Here is a 24,275-nt window from a genome sequence, read left to right on the forward strand (position 1 = left end):
GCTAGGGACCACATAACACCGGTCCGGAGAGATCTGCATTGGCTCCCAGTACATTTCCGAGCACAATTCAAAGTGTTGGTGCTGACCTTTAAAGCCCTAAACGGCCTCGGTTCTGTATCCCTGAAGGAGCGTCTCCACCCCCATCGTTCAGCCCGGACATTGAGGTCCAGCACCGAGGGCCTTCTGGCGGTTCCCTCATTGTGAGAAGTGAGGTTACAGGGAACCAGACAGAGGGCCTTCTCGGTGGTGGCACCCGCCCTGTGGAACGCCCTCCCTTCAGATGTGAAGGAAATAAGCAGCTATCTTCTCTTTAAAAGATATCTGAAGGCAGACCTGTTTATGGAAGTTTTTAATATTTAATGCTGTATTGTTTTTAACACTTGATTGGAAGTGGCTTGGGAAACTCAGCCAGATGGGCGGGGTATAAATAATAAATTATTATTAAACTATTACTAGGTTGGCAGGAGCTAGGACAGAGCAACGGGAGCTCCCTCCGTCGCGGGGATTCGAACCGCCGACCTTCCGATCGGCAAGCCCAAGACGCTCTGTGGTTTAGACCACAGCGCCACCCGATCCTTTGCCTGCAACCGCTGCTGCCAGCCCATGTAGGCTAAACTGAGCTAGTTGGAGCAGAGTGCTGACTTGGCAGCAGGCAGCCTGCTATGTCCCTCTGTTTCAAACCAAAGGACTGAAACTGCCGAATTTGGCAAAACGCACCTGGCAGGGTCATCAGGACATCGCAGTTTTCCGTCGGCACCGTTTTCATCCATGATTTGTGAGACATGATGTAACGCCCAGCCTGCAGGAGCCTCTTCCCGAAGAGCTTATCTGTGGGGTGAAGAAGAGCAAGGATGAGCCAGTTAAAACATCCCGCCTTTCAAGAGCGGTGTGCAGTACGACGGCAGGTGGGAACAAGACCAGCATTGCATCTTCATCTCTCTCTCTCTCTCTCTCTCTATATATATATATATATATATATATTAATTTTAGCATAAGGTAAAGGTAAAGTTACCCCTGCCCGTATGGGCCAGTCTTGACAGACTCTGGGGTTGTGCGCCCATCTCACTCTATAGGCCGGGGGCCAGCGCTGTCCGCAGACACTTCCGGGTCACGTGGCCAGCGTGACAAGCTGCATCTGGCGAGCCAGCGCAGCACACGGAACACCGTTTACCTTCCCGCTGGTAAGCGGTCCCTATTTATCTACTTGCATCCGAGGGTGCTTTCGAACTGCTAGGTTGGCAGGCGCTGGGACCAGACGACGGGAGCGCACCCCGCCGCGGGGATTCGAACCACCGACCTTTTGATCGGCAAGCCCTAGGCGCTGAGGCTTTTACCCACAGCGCCACCCGCGTCCCAATTTTAGCATACAGAATTATAAAACGTACCACACAATTTATCACAGGTACAATCTTACTGGACTTCCCTCAGCACCTCTGATAATCCTCCGTCTTAATCACTTCTTATGCATTTCTTAACTTAATATTGCCTTTACATCTTTCAACATATCATCTCTCCTTTTCCGTTTTTACAATATTTCCCATAATACTCCTCACAGAACTTCTTGCAATCCTACAAACGTCGTCTGATCATCACAAATACTTTTCAAATAGTCCGTAAATTTACTCCAGTCTTCGGTAAACCTCTGGTCCCGCCGGTTTCGGATCCTTCCTGTTAGTTTGTCAAGTTCTGCATAGTCCATTAATTTCATCCTCCATTCTTCCATCGTTGGTAATTCTTCTTGCTTCCATTTTTGGGCCAATAGTATTCTTGCTGCTGTTACTGCATATGAGAAAAGCTTACATTCCTTTCTATTTATATCACTCCCCACAATGCCCAATAAAAATGCTTCTGGTTTCTTTATAAATGTATATTTCAACATTTTTTTTCAACCTGGTTTGAGTACATGTGAAAAGGATCTAGGAGTCTTGGTTGACCACAAACTTGACATGAGCCAACAGTGTGACGCGGCAGCTAAAAAAGCCAATGCAATTCTGGGCTGCATCAATAGGAGTATAGCATCTAGATCAAGGGAAGTAATAGTGCCACTGTATTCTGCTCTGGTCAGACCTCACCTGGAGTACTGTGTCCAGTTCTGGGCGCCACAGTTCAAGAAGGACACTGACAAACTGGAACGTGTCCAGAGGAGGGCAACCAAAATGGTCAAAGGCCTGGAAACGATGCCTTATGAGGAACGGCTAAGGGAGCTGGGCATGTTTAGCCTGGAGAAGAGGAGGCTAAGGGGTGATATGATAGCCATGTTCAAATATATAAAAGGAGGTCACATAGAGGAGGGAGAAAGGTTGTTTTCTGCTGCTCCAGAGAAGCGGACACGGAGCAATGGATCCAGACTGCAGGAAAGAAGATTCCACCTAAACATTAGGAAGAACTTCCTGACAGTAAGAGCTGTTTGACAGTGGAATTTGCTGCCAAGGAGTGTGGTGGAGTCTCCTTCTTTGGAAGTCTTTAAGCAGAGGCTTGACAACCATATGTCAGGAGTGCTCTGATGGTGTTTCCTGCTTGGCAGGGGGTTGGACTCCATGGCCCTTGTGGTCTCTTCCAACTCTATGATTCTATGATTCTATGATTCTAACTCATTATATATCATCTCCCAGAAGCATTTCACCTTTTTACATTCCCACCACATGTGATAAAATGTTCCCTCTTTTTCCTTACATTTCCAACATTTGTTACTAACTTTATACATTTTTGCTAAGTTAACCAGTGTTATAGACCATCTATACATTGCATCTTCATCTCCGTTGGGTTGCCAACTTATCAGAAAGCAAAGCTAGGCATGCTCACCCTGCGCCTTTAAAAGCTAGTCTGGCTCACAGCGATGTCGCTGACAAAGTTGTCCCAAACCCATACAAATATATATATGAATTTCATTTATAAAAACGTAAGAGTGAGACAGGAAAAGAAAGAAAAATATACAGGTGTGTATATTCTTATTATCCTAATACACATAATGAACTCCTGCTTAAACTCCTTCCAGTTATCGTTGCATTTTTCCAAAGAAAGTCTGCATCTATAAGCAGTCCGTTCATGTTGCCAATATCTCCACGTTGTTGAGCCATAGATTAAGGGGAATCATATCTCAATTCTTCCAATTTATCAGTCCTTTGGGTGGTTCCCAACAGATTAAAAACAGAATAAAAAATCAAACATTAAAAACTTCCCTAAACAGGGCTGCCTTCAGATGTCTTCTAAAAGTTTGGTAGTTATTTTTCTCTTTGACATCTGGCGGGAGGGCGTTCCACAGGGCGGGCGCCACCACCAAGAAGGCCCTCTGCCTGGTTCCCTGTAACTTGGCTTCTCGCAGTGAGGGAACCGCCAGAAAGCCCTCGGCGCTGGACCTCAGTGTCCGGGCTGAATGATGGGGGTGGAGATGCTCCTTCAGGGATACTGGGCCGAGGCCGTTTAGGGCTTTCAAGGTCAGCACCAACACTTTGAATTGTGCTCAGAAATGTCCTGGGAGCTAATGTAGGTCTTTCAAGACCGGTGTTATATGGTCTCAGCGGCCACTCCCAGTCACCAGTCTAGCTGCCACATTCTGGATTAGTTGTAGTTTCCGGGTCACCTTCAAAGGTAGCCCCACATAGAGCGCATGGCAGTAGTCCAAGCAGGAGATAACCAGAGCATGCCCCACTCTGGTGAGACCGTCCATGGGCATAGAGGGTCTCATCCTGCGTACCAGATGGAGCTGCCCTGGACACAGAATTGACCTGCGCCTCCATGGACAGCTGTGAGTCCAAAATGCACACCTGGACTTTTCTGGTGTCCAGTTATGAAATAAACAGATCTGTGTCTGCACGCCTTCAAGTTCTGAATGAATGATGCTAAACCTATTAATAGTGCATCAGGCTAACCCTGAGAAATAAGCTGCTGTTTACATTGATGAGGTCCTTTTTAAAGATTAATTAAAAAATAGTGCATTTGGATGACAGTGAGGGTTGGGCCCCATTCCTCGTTCAGCCAGGCCCCCTCGTGTTTTGACCCAGCTGGACACCTGACCGTTGACCGTGTTTTGAGAGAGGTCAGTTGCCAGCTTAAAATACCCACTGGGAGATCTGGGTTTCTCGCTCCTCTGGCAAAGGAGCTTGCAGGTGCAAGAGGGAAGCTGTGGCACAGGAGGAAGGCCTGGCATGAGAGGTTCAGGGCGGCCAAAAAAACCCAAGACATCGAATAATCTTTCGCGTGGAAGACGGAGCGAGCTTGTTTTCTGCTGAATTCAGGTTACAGGACAGGGGATTCCAACTGAACTTTAGCTTTAGCTGAGATTCCTGCATTGCAGAGGGGGTTGGACTGGATAATAATAATAATAATAATAATAATAATAATTTATAATTTATACCCCGCCCATCTGGCTGGGCCTCCCCAGCCACTCTGGGCGGCTTCCATAGAAACCAAAAATACAGTAAAATATCACACGTTAAAAACTTCCCTGAACAGGGCTGCCTTAAGATGTCTTCTGAATGTCAGGTAGTTGTTTATCGCTTTGACATCTGCTGGAAGGGCGTTCCACAGGGCGGGCGCCACTACCGAGAAGGCCCTCTGCCTGGTTCCCTGTAGCTTTGCTTCTCGCAATGAGGGAACCGCCAGAAGGCCCTCGGCGCTGGACCTCAGCGTCCGGGCAGAATGATGGGGGTGGAGACGCTCCTTCAGGTATACTGGACCGAGGCCGTTTAGGGCTTTCAAGGTCAGCACCAACACTTTGAATTGTGCTCGGAAACGTACTGGGAGCCAATGCTTTCAAGACCGGTGTTATATGGTCTCGGCGGCCGCTCCCAGTCACCAGTCTAGCTGCCGCATTCTGGATTAGTTGTAGTTTCCGAGTCACCTTCAAAGGTAGCCCCACGTAGAGCGCATTGCAGTAGTCCAAGTGAGAGATAACCAGAGCATGCACCACTCTGGTGAGACAGTCTGCAGGCAAATAGGGTCTCAGCCTACATACCAGATGGAGCTGGTAAACAGCTGCCCTGGCTGTGCCTCCATGGACAGCTGTGAGTCCAAAATGACTCCCAGGCTGCGCACCTGGTCCTTCAGGGGCACAGTTACCCCATTCAGGACCAGGGAATCCTCCACACCTGCCTGCCTCCTGTCCCCCAAAAACAGTACTTCTGTCTTGTCAGGATTCAACCTCAATCCGTTAGCCGCCATCCATCCTCCAACCGCCTCCAGACACTCACACATGACCTTCACCGCCCTCACTGGTTCTGATTTAAAAGAGAGGTAGAGCTGGGTATCATTCGCATACTGATGACCCCTGGAGGTCCCTTACAACTCTACATTTCTGCGATTTTATGATTAAAGCTCATAAACTCCACAAACATACACACAGAGAGAGCCCCTTCAGACTGGAGGATTTGGGGGTCAGAGGCGTTGAGTTCCACCCAACATTTTGGGGGGAGCTATTTTGTGTGCATGATGTCACATGTGTGACATCACGTGCGTCGGGAAATGGCCGTGAGGCTCGAAGAGGCCTGGAGAGGCCTGCCACCGCCACGGGGAGGCCCAGATTATTAATAATAATAATAACAACAACAATAATTATTATTTATAGCCTGCCCATGTGGCTGGGTTTCCCCAGCCACTCTGGGCAGCTCCCAACAGAAGATTAAAAACACAATAAAACATCAAACATTAAAAACTTCCCTAAGCAGGGCTGCCTTCAGGTGACTTCTAGGAGTCATATAGTTGTTTATTTCCTTGACACGTGATGGGAGGGCGTTCCACAGGGCGGGTGCCACTACCGAGAAGGCCCTCTGCCTGGTTCCCTGTAACCTCACTTCTCGCAGGGAGGGAACCGCCACAAAGCCCTTGGAGCTGGACCTCAGTGTCTGGGCTGGAAGATGGAAGGTGGGAGGGCATTCCACAGGACAGGCGCCACCACCGAGAAGGCCCTCTGAGCCCCATCCTTGCATACTGAGGGGGGGGGGGTGAGGCTGAGCTGTCCTCAACCCCATGCAAGTTGGCGCCTATGTCAGGGGTCTATTGCAACATGTCACTGATGTAACAATTGTGCATTTGCTGGTGGGTTTACCCTTCCCTTTCGATGCATTATTCCACTTCATCCGTCTTTCTGCACTCCTTCCCAAGTGTTATTGCGTCAACGCCGCCCGGGGGGGACGTTTCCGCTGAACGAAAGCGGGAGAAAATAAACAAATAACCAGAACTTTGATGATGTGAAAATTTCCAGCCTTTTCAGCAGGAAGTTTGGGGACATGCACAGGTAATAATAATAATAATAATAATAATAATAATAATAATAATTAAAAGCTTCCCTAAACAGGGCTGCCTTCAGATGTCTTCTAAAAGTCTGGTAGTTATTTTTCTCTTTGACATCTGGTGGGAGGGCGTTCCACAGGGAGGGCGCCACTACCGAGAAGGCCCTCTGCCTTGTTCCCTGTGACTTGGCTTCTCGCAGCAAGGGAACCGCCAGAAGGCCCTTGGAGCTGGACCTCAGTGTCCGGGTAGAACGATGGGGGTGGAGACGCTCCTTCAGATATACTGGACCGAGGCCGTTTAGGCAACGCCTGCCCAGAAACTTTTGAAGTCTTGAAAACAAGATAGTGCTTAACCGCCCTGGTGCTGTTCTGAGCACAAATAATCACGACCGTGCCAGAAAGCACCTCTGGAGTCCCCCTACCAATAGTTCTCTTCTCTCCAGGGTTGCCAAACCTCCCCTCAAGGTCAGTGTTCCTGCGCTTTCAATGGCCACCCTGGCAGCCAAAATCCAACAGGTATGGCTTTCCGTCCTGCAGTCTACCTCGCGTCCAGCTCGTTTGCAACCCTGACCCTCCACACAGGTGCACAGCAAAGGGACAACGGCGGCAACGTTCAGAAACAGGTAACCCCGAAAAGCCATCGGAATGAAAACCGGAGACACAATGATAGGAACAGAAACATGCTCTGCAGCCGGAAAGAAAGGTTTGCAGCGCGAGCCGACAGCTGCTAATTTTTTACGACAGGCCTAAAACTCGGCGCCTGCAAGCTCCCTGGTTTGTCTCATCTCTGAAGGATGTTGCTGTGCGAACAACTTGCCCCCTCGGCAACTCGATCAAAGAAGTCCCTTACCTGGTTGCTGAAAGATGCCAGCAGCAGTTCATTCCCCACGCCAGCGCCTTCCGCTGGGAAAACAGTGGAAAGGGGGAGAGAAAGGCGGGGAAGAAGCAGGGATGCTAAACGCTACCCGTCTCTATGGCAACCGCCTCCGGTGATGGAGTTCCCACCAGAACGGATGCACAGGGCCAGGCGGTCTCCTTTGTTCTGTTTCCCACCCGTTCCGCTTCTCCAGAGCAACGGAAAGTCCAAAATTAAGGGGCAAGAACAAGGCTTGGTCTGGGGCTTGAAAGCAAAGCCGCCAGGCCATGCAAAGACTTGGCTATTTTGTACGTCCGTCTGTGTAGAAATACACACAGGTGCAAAGGGCATTCAGTTTTGCCACATGTTCGTATGATTCATAAGAGGCCGGCTGCTGGATCCGGCCCAAAGGAGGCCTATCTAGAGGGACAAGGGTGGCGCTGTGGGTTAAACCACAGAGCCTAGGACTTGCCGATCAGAAGGTCGGCAGTTTGAATCCCCGCGACGGGGTGAGCTCCCGTTGCTCGGTCCCTGCTCCTGCCAACCTAGCAGTTCGAAAGCACATCAAAGTGCAAGTAGATAAATAGGTACCACTCCGGCGGGAAGGTAAATGGAATTCCGTGTGCTGCTCTGGTTTGCCAGAAGCGGCTTAGTCCTGCTGGCCACATGACCTCGGCCAATAAAGCGAGATGAGCGCCGCAACCCCAGAGTCGGCCACGACTGGACCTAACGGTCAGGGGTACCTTTACCGTTACCTTTTAAACAGTTTTCTTTAAATATAAAGCTATATAGAAATTAATTATTATTATTATTATTTCTTCATTGGGAAAAACCAACCAACCTAGGTTGCGGTTGCCACAATGGTATGTCTAGCCGCCATTTGGTGACTAGCTTATATATCTGAGTTTCTAACACTGCTTTCTCCCACTCTTTGCCATTCTAAGGTAGACTGGCTCTGTCCTCAGAGGCTCCATTTAGGAATCTTAAGAAGCTAAGAGGAGCCCTGAAGCAGCTGCTTCAGGCCAAAGGAGGCCCTTTGGAGTCGAGAATCCTGTTTGCACTGTAGTTAACCGGATGACTCCAAAGGGGAGCCCCCAGGCACCACCTGAGTGAAACAGGTGAGCCCCCATCGTCCAGCCCGGACACTGAGGCCCAGCACCGAGGGCCTTCTGGCGGTTCCCTCACTGCAAGAAGCCAAGTCACAGGGAACCAGGCAGAGGGCCTTCTCGGTGGTGGCACCCGTCCTGTGGAACGCCCTCCCACCAGATGTCAAGGAAATAAACAACCATCTGACTTTTAGAAGACATCTGAAGGCAGCCCTCTTTAGGGAAGTTTTTAATGTTTGATGTTTTATTCTGTTTTTAATTTGTTGTGAGCCGCTGGGAAACCCAGCCGGATGGGTGGGGTATATATTATTATTATTATAAAACTATTTATTTCGCAAACAAACAAACATTCATCACTCACATAAACAGAAGTACAAATAATACAAATATAAATAATACAAATAATAACCCACATGATAAAGGAAAAACAAAAAAGAAAGGGAGAAAAGAAAAAGAAAATATTAATATACAAATGTGACTTCCCTCCTCCAATACTCATTATCCCTTAAAGTTCTTTTTTACATCGCATTGTACACATCTCTTCTTTAATATTCTTGGAATATTATTATTATTTCCTACGTCTGCTTTACAAACTTAGTCTATACACACCGAGATATTCTTCTTAGAACAGAGTTTACTACTATTACGCTCCCCACTTGTGATTTCCAGAAATGGTTATTAGAGACATTTACCGCCTCCAACACGGTGTTAGAAACCTTCTAGGCATCACGGATACCTTGCGCCACACAAAAAATATCCGGCCGGACTGGAACGGGTGGCAGGCTGGCAGGAAATGGGTGTGAACGGCCAGAGGCCTTGGTTCGCAGCCAAGGGGGTGCAAAGAACACAGCTGCTCTCGGATCAGGCCTCGCAGAGCGATAACAAGCAAAGGTTCGCCGCCCTAATGGGGTCAGGGCCTCCCTGGGGCCTGAGCCACCTCCCTCTCGAAAGCTCTGCGCCGACCAAAATTAATTCGAGCTTTCCATCCGCTTCGTTAAGGGCTTAGCAAGATTTGGGGCATGCCCATCCGCACCCTCGCTTGCAGACACAAATTTGCATAAATCTTACATATATGCTCGTTTATATGCAAAGATTCAGGCTCCCAAGCGTAGTGCGGAAGGCAGGCCTGACGGCTCCTCCTGCCCCATGGTGCCCACGGGAAAATCCTTCTGTTGTTATCCTTCACCCCAAATCCATTCCCCGTCAGTCCTTTGGCCCCCAAAAGCCCCCGCTCAATTCCACCCGGCCCTTAGTCATCTGTAGGAAAAGAGTGGCTGGGGCAACCCAACCAAAAGGGGAATATTATTATTATTATTATTATTATTATTATTATTATTATTACTACTACTACTACTACTACTACTACTACTATTGTGGGATGTGGGAGGCACTGTGGGTTAAACCACAAAGCCTAGGGCTTGCCGATCAGAAGGTCAGCGTTTCGAATTCCCGCGACAGGGTGAGCTCCCGTTGCTCAGTCCCTGCTCCTGCCCACCTAGCAGTTCGAAAGGACATCAAAGTGCAAGTAGATAAGTAGGTACCACTCCGGCGGGAAGGTAAACGGCGTTTCCGTGCGCTGCTCTCGTTGACCAGAAGCGGCTTAGTCCTGCTGGCCACATGACCCGGAAGCTGTACGCCGGCTCCCTCAGCCAATAAAGCGAGATGACCGCAGCAACCCCAGAGTCGGCCACGACTGGACCTAATGGTCAGGGGTCCCTTTACTCCTTTACCTTTACCTCTACTATTACAGTGGCACCTTGGGTTACATACGCTTCAGGTTACAGACTCCGCTAACACAGAAATAGTACCTCGGGTTAAGAACTTTGCTTCAGGATGAGAACAGAAATTGTGCTCCGGCGGTGCGGCGGCAGCAGGAGGCCCCATTAGCTAAAGTGGTGCTTCAGGTTAAGAACAGTTTCAGGTTAAGAACGGCCCTCCGGAATGAATTAAGTACTTAACCCGAAGTACCACTGTATTCTTATTCTTGTTGTTGTCGTCGTCACTATCGCAGACGACTCTGGGGTTGCGGCACTCATCTCGCTTTACTGGCTGAGGGAGCCGGCGTTTGTACACAGACAGCTTCCGGGTCATGTGGCCAGCATGACTAAGCCGCTTCTGGCGAACCAGAGCAGCGCACGGAAACGCCGTTTACCTTCCTGCCAGAGCGGTACCTATTTATCTACTTGCACTGGTGTGCTTTCGAAATGCCAAGTGGGCAGGAGCAGGGACCGAGCAACGGAAACTCCCCCCGTCGCGGGGATTCAAACCGCTGACCTTCCTATCGCAAGCCCGAGGCTCTGTGGTTTAGACGACAGCGCCACCCGCGTCTCATGTACTGTCTTATTCATTTTCTAGCACAGCACATTGATTATTGCTTTCATTTTTCGGATCAATGGTCTCGTTAGATAGTAAAACCCATGCTAAACTGCCATTTTAGGAGTTGTTTTTAAAAGTCTGGAACGGATTAATCTGTTTTGCATTACTTTCTATGGGAAAGTGAGCCCTGGTTTTGGAACGCTTTGGTTTTGGAACAGACTGCCTCCTTCCAGATGTTCCCGTACTCCAGTTCCCATCGTCTCTGAGCACTGGCCATGCTGGCTACTGGGACTGATGAGAGTTGAAGTCTTGCATGGTTCCCAGCTCCATCCTTTCTGGGATGGTTAAGAAGTGAGCTGTGAATCTGGTCCACTTTCGCAGGCTTCAACAAATCCAGTTTTCTTCTGGGGTATGTGGATGGGCTCGTAACTCGTCCTACACACCAGGCTGAATCAGTTTCAGGATTTGGCATCGCCTGCTAAGCTGGGGAGGTTCTGGAGAAGGACGTTGAAAACTGCCCTCAGCCTCCAAGAAAACCCACCACTCATCCAGCGTGGATGACAAAGAAGCCCTCTCTTCACCCATCAGAGTCATCTGGGTCCTGTTTGGGCGGGAATAAAGACTGCTTCTCTCGGAGCAAGGAAGGAAACAGTCCAGGCATTGTGGCTGCCCAGGGACAGCCTTGGCACAGGAATAGTGGGGGCAGAAGCTGGCATTGCAGGGAGAATATATGTACATGATAGATGCGCACTGGCAGGCAGCAGCCTAGGCTTAGAGGAGGGTGTTGATCGCAGCGCAGAGGAGACGGAAAAACACAGGACATACCGTATTTTTCGCTCTATAAGACGTACCAGACCACAAGACGCACCTAGTCTTTGGCGGAGGAAAACAAGAAAAAAAATACTCTGAATCTCAGAAGCCAGAACAGCAAGAGGGATCGCTGCACAGTGAAAGCAGCAATCCCTCTTGCTGTTCTGGCTTCTGGGATAGCTGCGCAGCCTGCATTCGCTCCATGAGATGCACACACATTTCCCCTTACTTTTTAGGAGGGAAAAAGTGAGTCTTATAGAGCAAAAAAATATGGTAGTCAGGGCTGGGGCAGCAACAGCTTGGCTTTCCGATGAATGTTTGATGCGGGGCAGAACTTTGATATTGCAGACTCCCTTCAGCACTCGGAATCAGCACAGTTCCAGCAATGTTGGCCCTGAATCAGGAAGACTATGCCCTGTGTTTTTTTGTTGCCCGTACATCCGGAAACATCTGCAAAGTGTATCCTGTTCCCTGGCTTAGTTCCGATTAAATCAGCCCATGGGACAAAGAGGTTGGCTTTTCCTTTTTAACACCTCGGCTCTGGATAAACTTCCTTGTCGCTAACCAAAACTGCCAGCAAGAACCCAAACGCCTTTTGCAAAGCTTGCAACCTGTTTCTTCCCACAGAGCCTGGTGCTATGTGCATTTTACTCAGCAGAAAAGTCCTGCTGAATCCCATGGGACTTACTCCCAAGTAAGTGCATGTAGGATTGCAGCATCAATTAACCGGCAGAGGGGATTTAAAACAAAAACCTGTTGCCTGGAGGTTTGTGATGGCCTAGCAGTTGAGGTCTTGCAAAGCATTTTGGTTTGGCACACCAGATTTCCTGCAAACCAAATCTTTCCCCTCCAAATTGCTGCAATAAAAACATATATATATATTTTGCAACTGTTTTGGCAAGTGATCAGACTGAATGCAGGTACATCTGGCATCTGATCTCATTTCTCTCACACACTTTATAATGTTTGACACTGCTGGGTTTTCACCAGAGTTAAGTAAAGGTAAAGGGACCCCTGACCATTAGGTCCAGTTGTGGCCGACTCTGGGGTTGCGGCGCTCATCTCGCTTTACTGGCTGAGGGAGCCGGCGTTCAGCTTCCGGGTCATGTGGCCAGCAGGACTAAGCCGCTTCTGGCGAACCAGAGCAGCGCACGGAAACGCCGTTTACCTTCCCACAGGAGCGGTACCTATTTATCTACTTGTACTTTGCGTAGATAAAGTGCATATATAGATATATATTATTATTACTACTACTACTACTATTACAGTGGTACCTTGGGTTACAGGCGATTCAGGTTACATACGCTTCAGGTTACAGACTCCGCTAACCCAGGAATAGTACCTCGGGTTAAGAACTTTGCTTCAGGATGAGAACAGAAATCGTGCTCCGGCGGCTCAGCAGCAGCGGGAGGCCCCATTAGCTAAAGTGGTGCTTCAGGTTAAGAACAGTTTCAGGTTAAGAATGGACCTCCGGAATGAATTAAGTACTTAACCCGAGGTACCACTTTATTCTTATTCTTATCGTTGGTGATCTTGTCACTGTCGCAGATAACTCTGGAGTTGCGGCGCTCATCTTGCTTTACTGGCCGAGGGAGCTGGCGTTTGTCCGCAAATAGTTTTTCCGGGTCATGTGGCCAGAATGACCAAGCCGCTTCTGGCGAACCAGAGCAGCGCACAGAAACGCCGTTTACCTTCCCACCAGAGCAGTACCTATTTATCTACTTGCACTTTGACGTGCTTTCGAACTGCTAGGTTGGCAGGAGCTGGGACCGAGGAACAGGAGCTCACCCCGTCGCGGGGAATTGAACCTCTGACCTTCTGATCAGCAAGTCCTAGGCTCTGTGGTTTAACTCACAGCACCACCCACGTCCCGCTCACCAGAGTTAGCAGGAAGCAAAACTGGGCACACTTCTCTTCAAAACAGAATAGGCCCAACTGAATCAGCCTTGGTAAGTTACTGCTTTCCTTGGACAGCAATTCCTAACACACCTGACTTAATGTAAGGACATAAGCAGATCCCGAAGTATTTTTACTTGGCATTGTAGGATATGATGTTAATAGACAGGATTGTAAGTTGTTTTTACGTGCAGTGACAGCAGCAAGAATATTATTGGCACAAAAATGGAAACAAGAAGAATTACCGACGAAAGAAGAAGGGCAGGCGGAATTGATGGACTATGCAGAATTAGATAAATTAACAGGAAGGATTTGAAACCTGCGGGACCAGAGATTCTTGGAAGACTGGAGTAAATATATGAACTATTTGAAAAGGAATGGTAATGAACAGATCACGCTAGTAGGATTGCAAGAAGTTTTGTAAGGAGCCGCCCAGAGTGGCTGGGGAAACTCAACCAGATGGGCGGGGTATAAATAATAAATTATTATTATTATTATTATTATTATTATTATTATTATTATTATTAGAAATATTGCAAGAAAGACTATGAGAAGAAATGTTAGTTAATGATAATTAAGAGTAACAGAGAAATTAAGAAATGCAGAATAAGTGATAAAGAACGAAAAATCATCAGAGGTGTTGACGGAAGTCTAAAATATTGTATAAGATAAGAAGTTATGTTATATGATTGTTGGAAATGATATGTATATGTTTAACTTGCTCTGTGTGAAGATGTCCTTCCTTTAAGCCAGGGGCTGGCAAACTACGGCCCAGGGTCCGGATGTGGCCCACCAGGCTCGTAAATCTGGCCCGCGGACTCTGCCGCCTGCTCAGTCAGTCCCTGTGCTGAGCTAAACCGACGCAGCGCGGCGGCGTTTCCTTGAACAGAAGCTGCGGACGCCTTGCCGCGCGGGGACTGACTTCCATGATGCTAGTACAGCTTCAGATTGGCTGCAGGAATCTCATGCAGCCAATCCGAAGCCTTGCCACCCGTGTGCTGAGGTAAACCCGGCGTGGCCATGGACAGAGAGGTTAGCGAACAGGCAACGGGTCTGGTCCGTGCCATGGGCATCGTGACTAATCCAGAATGCGGCAGCTAGACTGGTGACTGGGAGCGGCCGCCGAGACCACATAAAAAGACCTACATTGGCTCCCAGTACGTTTCCGAGCACAATTCAAAAAGTGTTGGTGCTGACCTTTAAAGCCCTAAATGGCCTCGGCCCAGTAGACCTGAAGGAGCGTCTCCACCCCCATCGTTCTGCCCGGACACTGAGGTCCAGCTCTGAGGGCCTTCTGGCGGCTTCCTCACTGCAAGAAGCCAAGTTACAGGGAACCAGGCAGAGGGCCTTCTCGGTAGTGGCACCCGCCCTGTGGAATGCCCTCCCACCAGATGTCAAAGAGAACAACAACTACCAGACTTTCAGAAGACATCTGAAGACAGCCCTGTTTAGGGAAGCTTTTAATGTTTAACAGACTACTGTATTTTAATACTTTGTTGGAAGCTGCCCAGAGTGGCTGGGGAAACCCAGCCAGATGGGCGGGGTATAAATTATTATTATTATTATTATTATTATTATTATTATTATTATTATTATTATATTCACCCGGAGCTTGGCACACCTGCTGGCCCTGTGCCTGGCGCCCGGCTTGGCGGCTGCGCTGGAGCAGCTGGAGGGCAAGCTGTCCGCCGCCTGCCCAGCGCTTCACATGCGCGGCCTGCCCGCCGACCTGGCCTTGGACGACAGGCCGCAGCGCATGGTGCACGCCACCTGGGAGCTCTGTGGGGACGGGCCAATGGAGCGGCCACTGCTCGCCAACAACACCGGTGAGCGGGTGGAGCCGAGACGCGCTCCTGAGCGCGTGCAGAGTGCGTTCCTCCTCCAGGCCCGGAAGCAACTGCGGGATCGGCTTGCAGGGTATTTATATTTTTCAAAATATAGTCCGGCCCCCTGCAAGGTTCTGAGGGACAGTGGACCGGCCCCCTGCTGAAAAAGTTCGCTGAGCCCTGCTTTAAGCTGTCCCAAATCTTTCAACAAGCTGCACTGGGAATAATTCTCCATTCCCAGAAGGCCCAAGACATAAGAGCAAGGGGGCGGGCGAACAATACACATCCAAAGTGGACCTCTGCGGCATGCCATGGCACCAAGATGCCCTGCTTTAAACCATAGCTTGGGGACTTCTCCCCCACCCTTACCCAGCAACCATGTCCTGGTGCAGCTGTGTTCCTTAGCAAAAGGTGGGTGTTCCAGGGGTCTTGAGCCTGCGGTCCCTAGCAGGCCTGCCCCATCACCCTGAGCTCTTTCTGCCAGTTCTGCAGGCATCCCTCCCCAGATTCCCCACTCCTAACCTTGGGGAGCCTGAATTAAGGTCACCTTTGCTGCAGAATCAAAGGGCTGTCGCTCACTCAGACAACTGGGGTGGTTTGGCAGCTTGGTGGTGGAAGCGAAAGCTCCGTCAGACTCAGGTGTGCCAGCCTGCCCTCTCAACCGCGGGTGCCATCATGCAGCAGGCATGACCCTGGTCCAGATATTTGTGGGTGCTCGGCTCCTCCGCGGGGGAATTTGTGGGTGCTCGGGCACCCAGGGAGCTGGCACCTATGGATAGACTTCTATCTGTCTCATGGAGATATTTGCACCCATTGTAGGGGCAGAAGATGGACCAAACTGGTCGAGGCACCCCTAGCTGTTAAGCGCATCCGAATTGCCTGCGGTGAAGGCGAGGGACTCTCTTCTGGAGACGCCTGAGTTTATTTATTTTATTTTTTAAAAAAATGTAAATAAATCCCAGGCCATTGGGGGCAGAAACAATCCTCCCGGACCTACGAACCGTGCCGAAAAGCGTCAAGGCGCGAAGCCTCGGTCTACCCAAAAGGGTCCAGTATGGAGAGCCTGGTCGGTCCGGTCGAAAGGCCTTCGGCGTTTGGATTCGCGCTTCCTCTGTCCTTCGGCACCGCGGCAGACCACGGCCCTCGGCCTCCTCCTCGCCCGCAGCTCAAGCGACACGTGCTCCCTCCGAGCCCCTCGGACGCCTCCCCGGCGGTGCCATCCCGAGGAGCGCATCCGCAGTGGACCGCAGCGCCGGGGCTGCTTCTCCCGCTCTGCTGTGCCCGCGGCGGCAATTCCGCACTCCTCCTCCGCAGGAGCGTACGGCGGAGGAGAATTTCTGAATGGGCTGAGCATCCCCCGCTCCCCCCCGCCGGCACGTTGTGGAAAGATGACATCAGGCGGAGAGAGAGCGGACCAAAACGGTGTCGGGTCCAAGCGTGCGTAAAAATACGCACCGGTGGAAAGGAGGACCCCCGCCCGAAACAGCTTCCGGAGACCCTCTTCCCGAAAACCCGTGGCTGGCCATTGCACAACAAAAGGCTGGGGCGAGGGTCTTCCTTCCTCGACAGCGGAAGGGGCTTAACGATTTCCAGACAATAGCTCGACGCCCAAGAGATGCGCTTTCCCGGGTACCACGGATGCTCCGCATCGCTCCTTTCGCGCCGGACGACCCTCCTTCCCCCATCCCGGGTTTAGTCGGGTCCAAAGGTTCGGTTTCCCCGAACTTTGGCAAAGTCTGCTGGGCACCCCCGAAAAGCAGGAAAATCCGGCCTCATTTCTCGTCCACCCCCCTCCCCACCCTTGCACCAGTGTTGTTTCCCCCAACCTCCCAAGGGATGGCGCAACGGAGGTGGCCCAAACCTCGCCAAATACTCACCCAGGACCCCGGTGGCAGCTGGCCCGGACGCCTCGCCATCTGTGGCGCCCCTCTTGTGGCGCTCGGTGTCCTGGGAGCCCGGCGCCGCTCCTGCCCCGCTCTCTGGCATCGCGGCTGAGCTCAAGGTTGAGGGCTGGACCGCAAAGAAGACAGCATTGCAGAGGCCGGGATGCAGGCTTCCCCGCTAGCCAAGAAACCCCGGGCTGCTGCTCTCACAATAGCCAGCGCGGCGGCGGCGGCTGCAGCGGGAGCGCAGGACGGCCGACGACCTGCCGCATCCGAAGCGCCATCCGGGCTGGCAGGAGAGGGGTGCAAAGACCCGAGGCAGGTGCGCAAAGGAGGGGTCTCTCTCTCTCTCTTTTCCCGGGCCAGGTGAGCCCCTGCCGGAAAGCCTCCTACACAACCAGCGCCGAAAGGTGCCTCCGAGCGAGCGAGGAGACAGCCAGCCAGAAGGAGGGACAAAGGAGAGGGTGGGGGGAGCTGTTAAGTTAAAAGGCAAGGAGCTTTTAATAGTCTGGTTGGCCTGCGTCTCCTCAGCGCCATCTGCCAGCAGCCTGCGAGGTATCAATTTCCTCTCTCCTTCAAGATTCTGAGACTTGAGAGCTAGCAGATAAGTCAGAACCATCGGACTGCAGCGATGGAAGAGAACTCGAACCCACGACTCTTGAGAGCAGTGGCGTAGCGTGGGGGGTGCAGGGGGGGGCCGGCCGCACCGGGCGCAACATCTGGGGGTTAGGGCAAATCAACGGGTTAGGGGGCGCAAATCCACGGGTTAGGGGGCGCAAATTACTCGCCTTGCCCCGGGTGCTGACAACCCACGTTACGCCACTGCTTGAGAGATGATAACAATAAATTTTATTTATACCCGCCCTCCCCAGCCAAGACCGGGCTCAGGGTGGCTGACACCAGGTATAAAAACAATTGATTGAAATGCAACTTAAAAACAAGATTAAAATGCAGCCTCGTTTCAGCAGAAACTCAAATCAAAAACTTCTTTGGGGAATGAAAACGTCAAGTCTTCACCAAGGCCAACTATCCAGACTGGTCCTACGTGGGCCAGAAAAAAGCCAGGGAAGTCCCCAAATAGGAGATCCATCGCAAAAGGAGAAAGGGAAAAGGAAAGAGAGGGAGGGGATCAAGTTGATTCCAAACCAAAGGTCAGGCAGAGTCTCCTATGCTCCACAGACGTGGAGCCATCTCAGTTAAAAAAAATTATACCCAGTTAGAATGAAGCAAGGGCCAGGGGGGGACTTGAATAAAATATTAAGGGAGGAGCAGGTAATCCCTGACACCCCACATAATCGATCACAAGATGCGAGACAAGCACAACATTTGAATGGCGATGCCCATTAACTTTAGTAAAGGTAAAGGGACCCCTGACCATTAGGTCCAGTCGTGGCCGACTCTGGGGTTGCGGTGCTCATCTCGCTTTATTGGCCGAGGGAGCCGGCGTACAGCTTCCGGGTATGTGGCCAGCATGACTAAGCCACTTCTGGCGAACCAGAGCAGCACACGGAAACGCCGTTTACCTTCCTGCTGGAGCGGTACCTATTTATCCACTTGCACTTTAACGTGCTTTCGAACTGCTAGGTTGGCAGGAGCAGGGACCGAGCAACAGGAGCTCACCCCGTTGCGGGGATTTGAACCGCCGACCTTCTGATCGGCAAGCCCTAGGCTCTGTGGTTTAACCCACAGTGCCACCAGCATCCCTTATTAACTTTAGGGGGCTCAAATATTTCATTGTGGGTGGGGGCTGAAGGGACTTCGGCCCCGAGGAGTTGTCTCCTACGGAATGAAGCGTATGGAAGGAGGCGGGTGGAATTCTCCAATAACTTATCCTATATACACAAAATACGTTGTTTGATTTAATATCTCACCCCCCACATTCCTACTGAAGGATGTGGCAGGATTTTCAGCCGAAACAAAGCAAAACAGAAACACCATATTCATACCCTGCATTCCTGCAAAGGCAACCCAAAAGCACTTACAATAAAAGAAGTGGTTTGTTTGTTTTTAATGCATGTTCACAGAATTATTTTAAAAAAAACCTCAGTTGAACCCAGCAAATCAATGAAACAGTGTGAGTTCACCAGCGGGGCAGGAAAGGACATCGTTATGTACTGAACTTCTCACCCTGGGCCAGCAGGGGGATACTGTAGATAGTTATGCAAATGAAGGATCGAAAGTGATGTTCAGTGATTGGGTAGTTTGTATGCAAATGAAGGATCGAAAGTGACGTTCAGTGATTGGATAGTTTTAGAAAGTTGCTACAGTTACGTTGTACTGGAGCTCTATATAAGCAGGCTGACTGAGCTCTTCAGTTCAGTTCTGTTCTGGCCTCAGAATAAACAAGAGCTGTTTGAAGAATTGCTGTGTCGTCTGATGTGTTCACCCACAACTTAACAGACATCTCATTTTGGCCATCTGGCTCCTGAGAGATAAGATCGCGCCTGAATATGGAGGCTTGGCTTGCCTAGGCCTCTGCCCTCTGCGGAATTTATTTGACAAATTGTAATCGCCACAGTAATAATCTTCCTCTTTTTTTATTTTTAAAAAAGGCCACCACAATTCCAGGACACCCTCTCTCTTGAATTTACTGCCCAACTGGTTTGGCCATGGGATGCAGCAGCTAGACTGGTGACTGGGAGTGGCCGCTGGGACCATGTAACACCAGTCCTGAGAGATCTGCATTGGCTCCCAGTACATTTCCAAGCACAATTCAAAGTGTTGGTGCTGACCTTGAAAGCCCTAAACGGCCTCGGTCCTGTATACCTGAAGGAGCGTCTCCACCCCCATCGTTCTGCCCAGACACTGAGGTCCAGCGCCGAGGGCCTTCTGGCGGTTCCCTCATTGCGAGAAGCGAGGTTACAGGCAACCAGGCAGAGGGCCTTCTCGGTAGTGGCACCCACCCTGTGGAACGCCCTCCCTTCAGTTGTGAAGGAAATAAGCAGCTATCCTATCTTTAAAAGACATCTGAAGGCAGCCCTGTTTAGGGAAGTTTTTAATATTTAATGCTGTATTGTTTTGAACACTTGATTGGAAGCCGCCCAGAGTGGCTGGGGAAACTCAGCCAGATGGGTGGGGTATAAATAATAAATTATTATTATTATTATTATTATTATTATTATTATCATCATCATCATCATCAGCCTTGGTATTTATGGGACAAGGAGAAAGGGTTTCTCTTAGAATCACAGAATCGTGGGCTTGAAAAGGGAGCCAAGAACCATCTATACAATAAAGGAATCACAGCTAAATAATCCCTCGTTAGATATTGTTGTGATATTTGGCCTTTCGGGAGTTAGAACTCCAAAATAGCTTGCTGATCGTTTAGGAGGCTGTTCTGCTCTTTGAAGTGGGCCTTTCCCCTTCCCCACTTTGGCTCACTGCTTCTTTTTGCCGAAGTCGCCTTAAAAACCTTCCCAGATTTCTCTTTTCTCCGGGGTTGTTTTCCTGTCTTGACCTCAGACGTCTCCTTGGGTCCCCCAAAGGTCAGGCTGTTATTTCTAGAGACAGGGACCCGAGATGGATGTAAAAATACCAGCAAGGTAACTTGACCTGGGGTGTACAAGGTCCCTTTGCTGAGGTTGAATTTAAGGCCTGTAATATGTTTGGGTTCAGTGTATGCGTGTGTGAAGTGTCATTTTGGGGCAACATCACCACTTTGCAATGTGGGTAGGGGAGCACTTTTTGGGGATATTGTTTAAAGCTCCAGATCATTCCGGAAACTTGAATTTGCCAGCACTGTGTAGCATTTATCGTATTTTTTGCTCTATAAGACTCACTTCTTCCCTCCTAAAAAGTAAGGGGAAACGTGTGTGCGTCTTATGGAGCAAATGCAGGCTGCGCAGCTATCCCAGAAGCCAGAACAGCAAGAGGGATCGCTGCTTTCGCTTCACAGCGAATATTTTTTTTCTTGTTTTCCTCCTCCAAAAACTAGGTGCGTCTTGTGGTCTGGTGCATCTTATAGAGCGAAAAATACGGTATATGGGCTTCCTTTAAAAAAACGAGTGTGGGGCTGAGCATTCTGAAAATCTGCCCCGGCCCCCCTTATTTTAACAGGACTCATGAAATCTGCAAATTAGAAAGATGTATAATTGTTTTTAAGGCAGTCCACTGACAACATTGTTTGCCTTTATTCCAAACAATGATTAAGCAGCAAATACAGTGGCACCTCAGGTTAAGAATTTAATTTGTTCTGGAGGTCCGTTCTTAACCTGAAACTGTTCTTAACCTGAAGCACCTCTTTAGCTAATGGGGCCTCTTTCTGCCGCTGCGCGATTTCTGTTCTCATCCTGAAGCAAAGTTCTTAACCCAAGGTACTATTTCTGGGTTAGCGGAGTCTATAACCTGAAGTGTCTGTAACCTGAAGCGTCTGTAACCATTCTCCACCATTCATGATCCGCAGCAAGAATTCAGAGGTGCCCTTGTCTCCAACCGTGGCTGGATGTCTCTATGGAAAACATAGCAATCACCCTTCTCAACAAATATGCCCAATCCGCTTTAAAGTAGGTTTCTCTTCTGGTCTGATTCCCAGTCTCCCTATCATATAGCAGTATAGAGATAAACAAAAACTGCACAATGGTTTCTACTCAGAAACAATCCCCAATGGATTCAATGAGGCTCGCTTCCCAGGGAAGTGGAGGTTAGGATTGCAACCTAAGTTCTGTGTGTTTCTAGGTGTTAGGGGGACGTGGGTGGCACTGTGGGTTAAACCACAGAGCCTAGGACTTGCCAATCGGAAGGTTGGTGGTTCGAACCCCCGCGATGGGGTGAGCTCCCGTTGCTCGGTCCCTTCTCCTGCCAACCTAGCAGTTCGGAAGCACATCAAAGTGCAAGTAGATAAATAGGTACCGCTCTGGCGGGAAGGTAAACAGCGTTTCCGTGCGCTGCTCTGGTTCACCAGAAGCGGCTTAGTCCTGCTGGCCACATGACCTGGAAGTTGTACACTGGCTCCCTTGGCCAGTAAAGCGAGATGAGCACCACAACCCCAGAGTCGGCCACGACTGGACCTAATGATCAGGGGTCCCTTTAACTTTACTTAGGTGTTATAAGAAAAAACTGCCCCTTTATCCCTTATGGGGTATCCAAGATCCTGTATAGAGTCCTTATGTAGGTTCTCTATCAGTAGGAGAAAATAACAGAGGCCAACCAGAGAATATTGAGAAGCAAAGCAGTTAGTAAGTCTGATCTTTATTATTGCAACAGGGTCCCCCGCTCACCCCAGGGAGGGAGGAGAGGAACCCAGAACATTGGTGTTGAAGCTGTTATATAGACTTTTGAAACTGCGTCCCCAGTAGCTCAAGACCACCCCCCAAAACATCATACATACATCACAGAAAGAGATGTATGTATGAAATTTGAGCGCGTTGCTTCTCTCCTGTCTGCCAGGATACCTGACGGCCTTATCTGATGGCATTTTCTGGGTAGCTGGGCCATTCCTTGGAGATGGTAAACACTTAGTTCCTGAATCTCTTACGCATGTTGAGAGTGTGCCAGGCTGTATTTGCAAAGGGGAGCATAAGCCCCTACGGTCCAAAGACATTTTCCCATTTCCTTCCTCCTTGCAGAGAAACATCTGAGGTCAATTTAGGAGAGTCAAAGTGGCTTCAGGATTGTTCTGTACTATTTCAGACACGTGGTTTGTATACTTATGTATGTGTTTGCCTTGTACATTTAGGAACATTTATATAAATGTATATATATAAATTTATGTGTATATATGTATATCAACAACCTCAGATATGCAGATGACACAACCTTGATGGCAGAAAGTGAGGAAGAATTAAAGAACCTTTTAATGAGGGTGAAAGAGGAGAGCGCAAAATATGGTCTGAAGCTCAACATCAAAAAAACGAAGATCATGGCCACTGGTCCCATCACCTCCTGGCAAATAGAAGGGGAAGAAATGGAGGCAGTGAGAGATTTCACTTTCTTGGGCTCCATGATCACTGCAGATTAAAAGACGCCTGCTTCTTGGGAGGAAAGCTATGACAAACCTAGACAGCATCTTAAAAAGCAGAGACATCACCTTGCCAACAAAGGTCTGTATAGTTAAAGCTCTGGTTTTCCCAGTAGTGATGTATGGAAGTGAGAGCTGGACCATAAAGAAGGCTGATCGCCGAAGAATGGATGCTTTTGAATTCTGGTGCTGGAGGAGACTCTTGAGAGTCCCATGGACTGCAAGAAGAACAAACCTCTCCATTCTGAAAGGAAATCAGCCCTGAGCGCTCACTGGAAGGACAGATCCTGAAGCTGAGGCTCCTAGACTTTGGCCACCTCATGAGAAGAGAAGACTCCCTGGAAAAGACCCTGATGCTGGGAAAGATGGAGGGCGCAAGGAGAAGGGGACGACAGAGGACGAGATGGTGGGACAGTGTTCTTGAAGGTGCTAGCATGGGTTTGACCAAACTGCGGGAGGCAGTGGAAGACAGGAGGGCCTGACGTGCTCTGGTCCATGGGGTCACGAAGAGGCGGACACGACTAAACGACTAAACAACAACATATGTATATATATATGTATTTATATAAATTTTTATTTATTTATTTATAAATGTATGTATATTTATGTATATGTAAAAATTTATATAAAGACCTTAGAATGCCTATAAAACTTTTTTGCAATCTTCCCCATGCGCGCCCACGGACCAGGATGAAGGACAAAACAGATGGGAGCCCCCACCAACCCTTCCAGGCCCTCCTCGACCCTCCCGCGCCCTGTGGATAAGGAGGAGACCCAGGAGTCCTGTGCAACGGTGTTTGCAACACAGAGGGAGAACCATGCAGCCCTGCAAAAACCCAGCGCCCGGGCGAGATCCCAAATAAAATGTTATGTTTCACAGGCAAGCGCTGTGATGCGGAAGGGCGGGTTTGCGGCGGGGAGAAGCCCGTTTGGTTTTCTCTCTCTTTTTTGCATAAAGGAGGCAGGAGACGCCGAGAGGGAGGAGGAAAGATTGCAGCCGCAGGTTGCTCGCTTTGCAAGGAGACACCCGCTCCGGCGACACGCCAGCTCGTAATGGATCACTCAGTGATCATTTCCAAAAAGGCTCCCCCCCCCCCGGAGCAGCAAGGACGTGACGTCACCCCAGGGTTCAGCTGGGTGCACGCGCCTTCCCTTTCGGGGGATGCAATGCAGGCTAGGGCTCGTTTCGCAAGGGAGGCAAGCGTGCACCTGCGCATACGCAGAGTGCATTTCCCCCACGGTCCTTCACAGAGCAGCAAGCGAGCTATAGGGCCGGGAAGCGGTCCATTATTCTGCAATTATTGGGTTAAACTTGGTTCTGAGGAGCCCAATAAAACCCATCGCCCTCTCTATTATTATTATTATTAATAATAATAATCGAGTTTATATAGGCAAGCGT

The 24,275-nt window shown here is 49.7% G+C and overlaps 1 protein-coding gene across 1 annotated transcript in view; it reads right to left on the bottom strand.

Moving 5' to 3' along the window:
* The window catches only part of ANO8 (anoctamin 8), a 45,729-nt gene extending 28,340 nt beyond the window's left edge, over positions 1-17,389 (bottom strand). The window contains exons 1-2 of the mRNA XM_053372289.1: positions 16,915-17,389; positions 718-828 (exon numbers count right to left, since the gene is read on the bottom strand). Coding sequence (XP_053228264.1) covers positions 718-828; positions 16,915-17,023 — 220 coding nt within the window. The 5' untranslated portion in view covers positions 17,024-17,389. The remainder of the gene's footprint in view (positions 1-717; positions 829-16,914) is intronic.
* Positions 17,390-24,275: the final 6,886 nt, after the last annotated feature.

This window comes from Podarcis raffonei, chromosome 18 (assembly GCF_027172205.1).
Source record: "Podarcis raffonei isolate rPodRaf1 chromosome 18, rPodRaf1.pri, whole genome shotgun sequence".
Taxonomy (NCBI): Eukaryota; Metazoa; Chordata; class Lepidosauria; order Squamata; family Lacertidae; genus Podarcis; species Podarcis raffonei.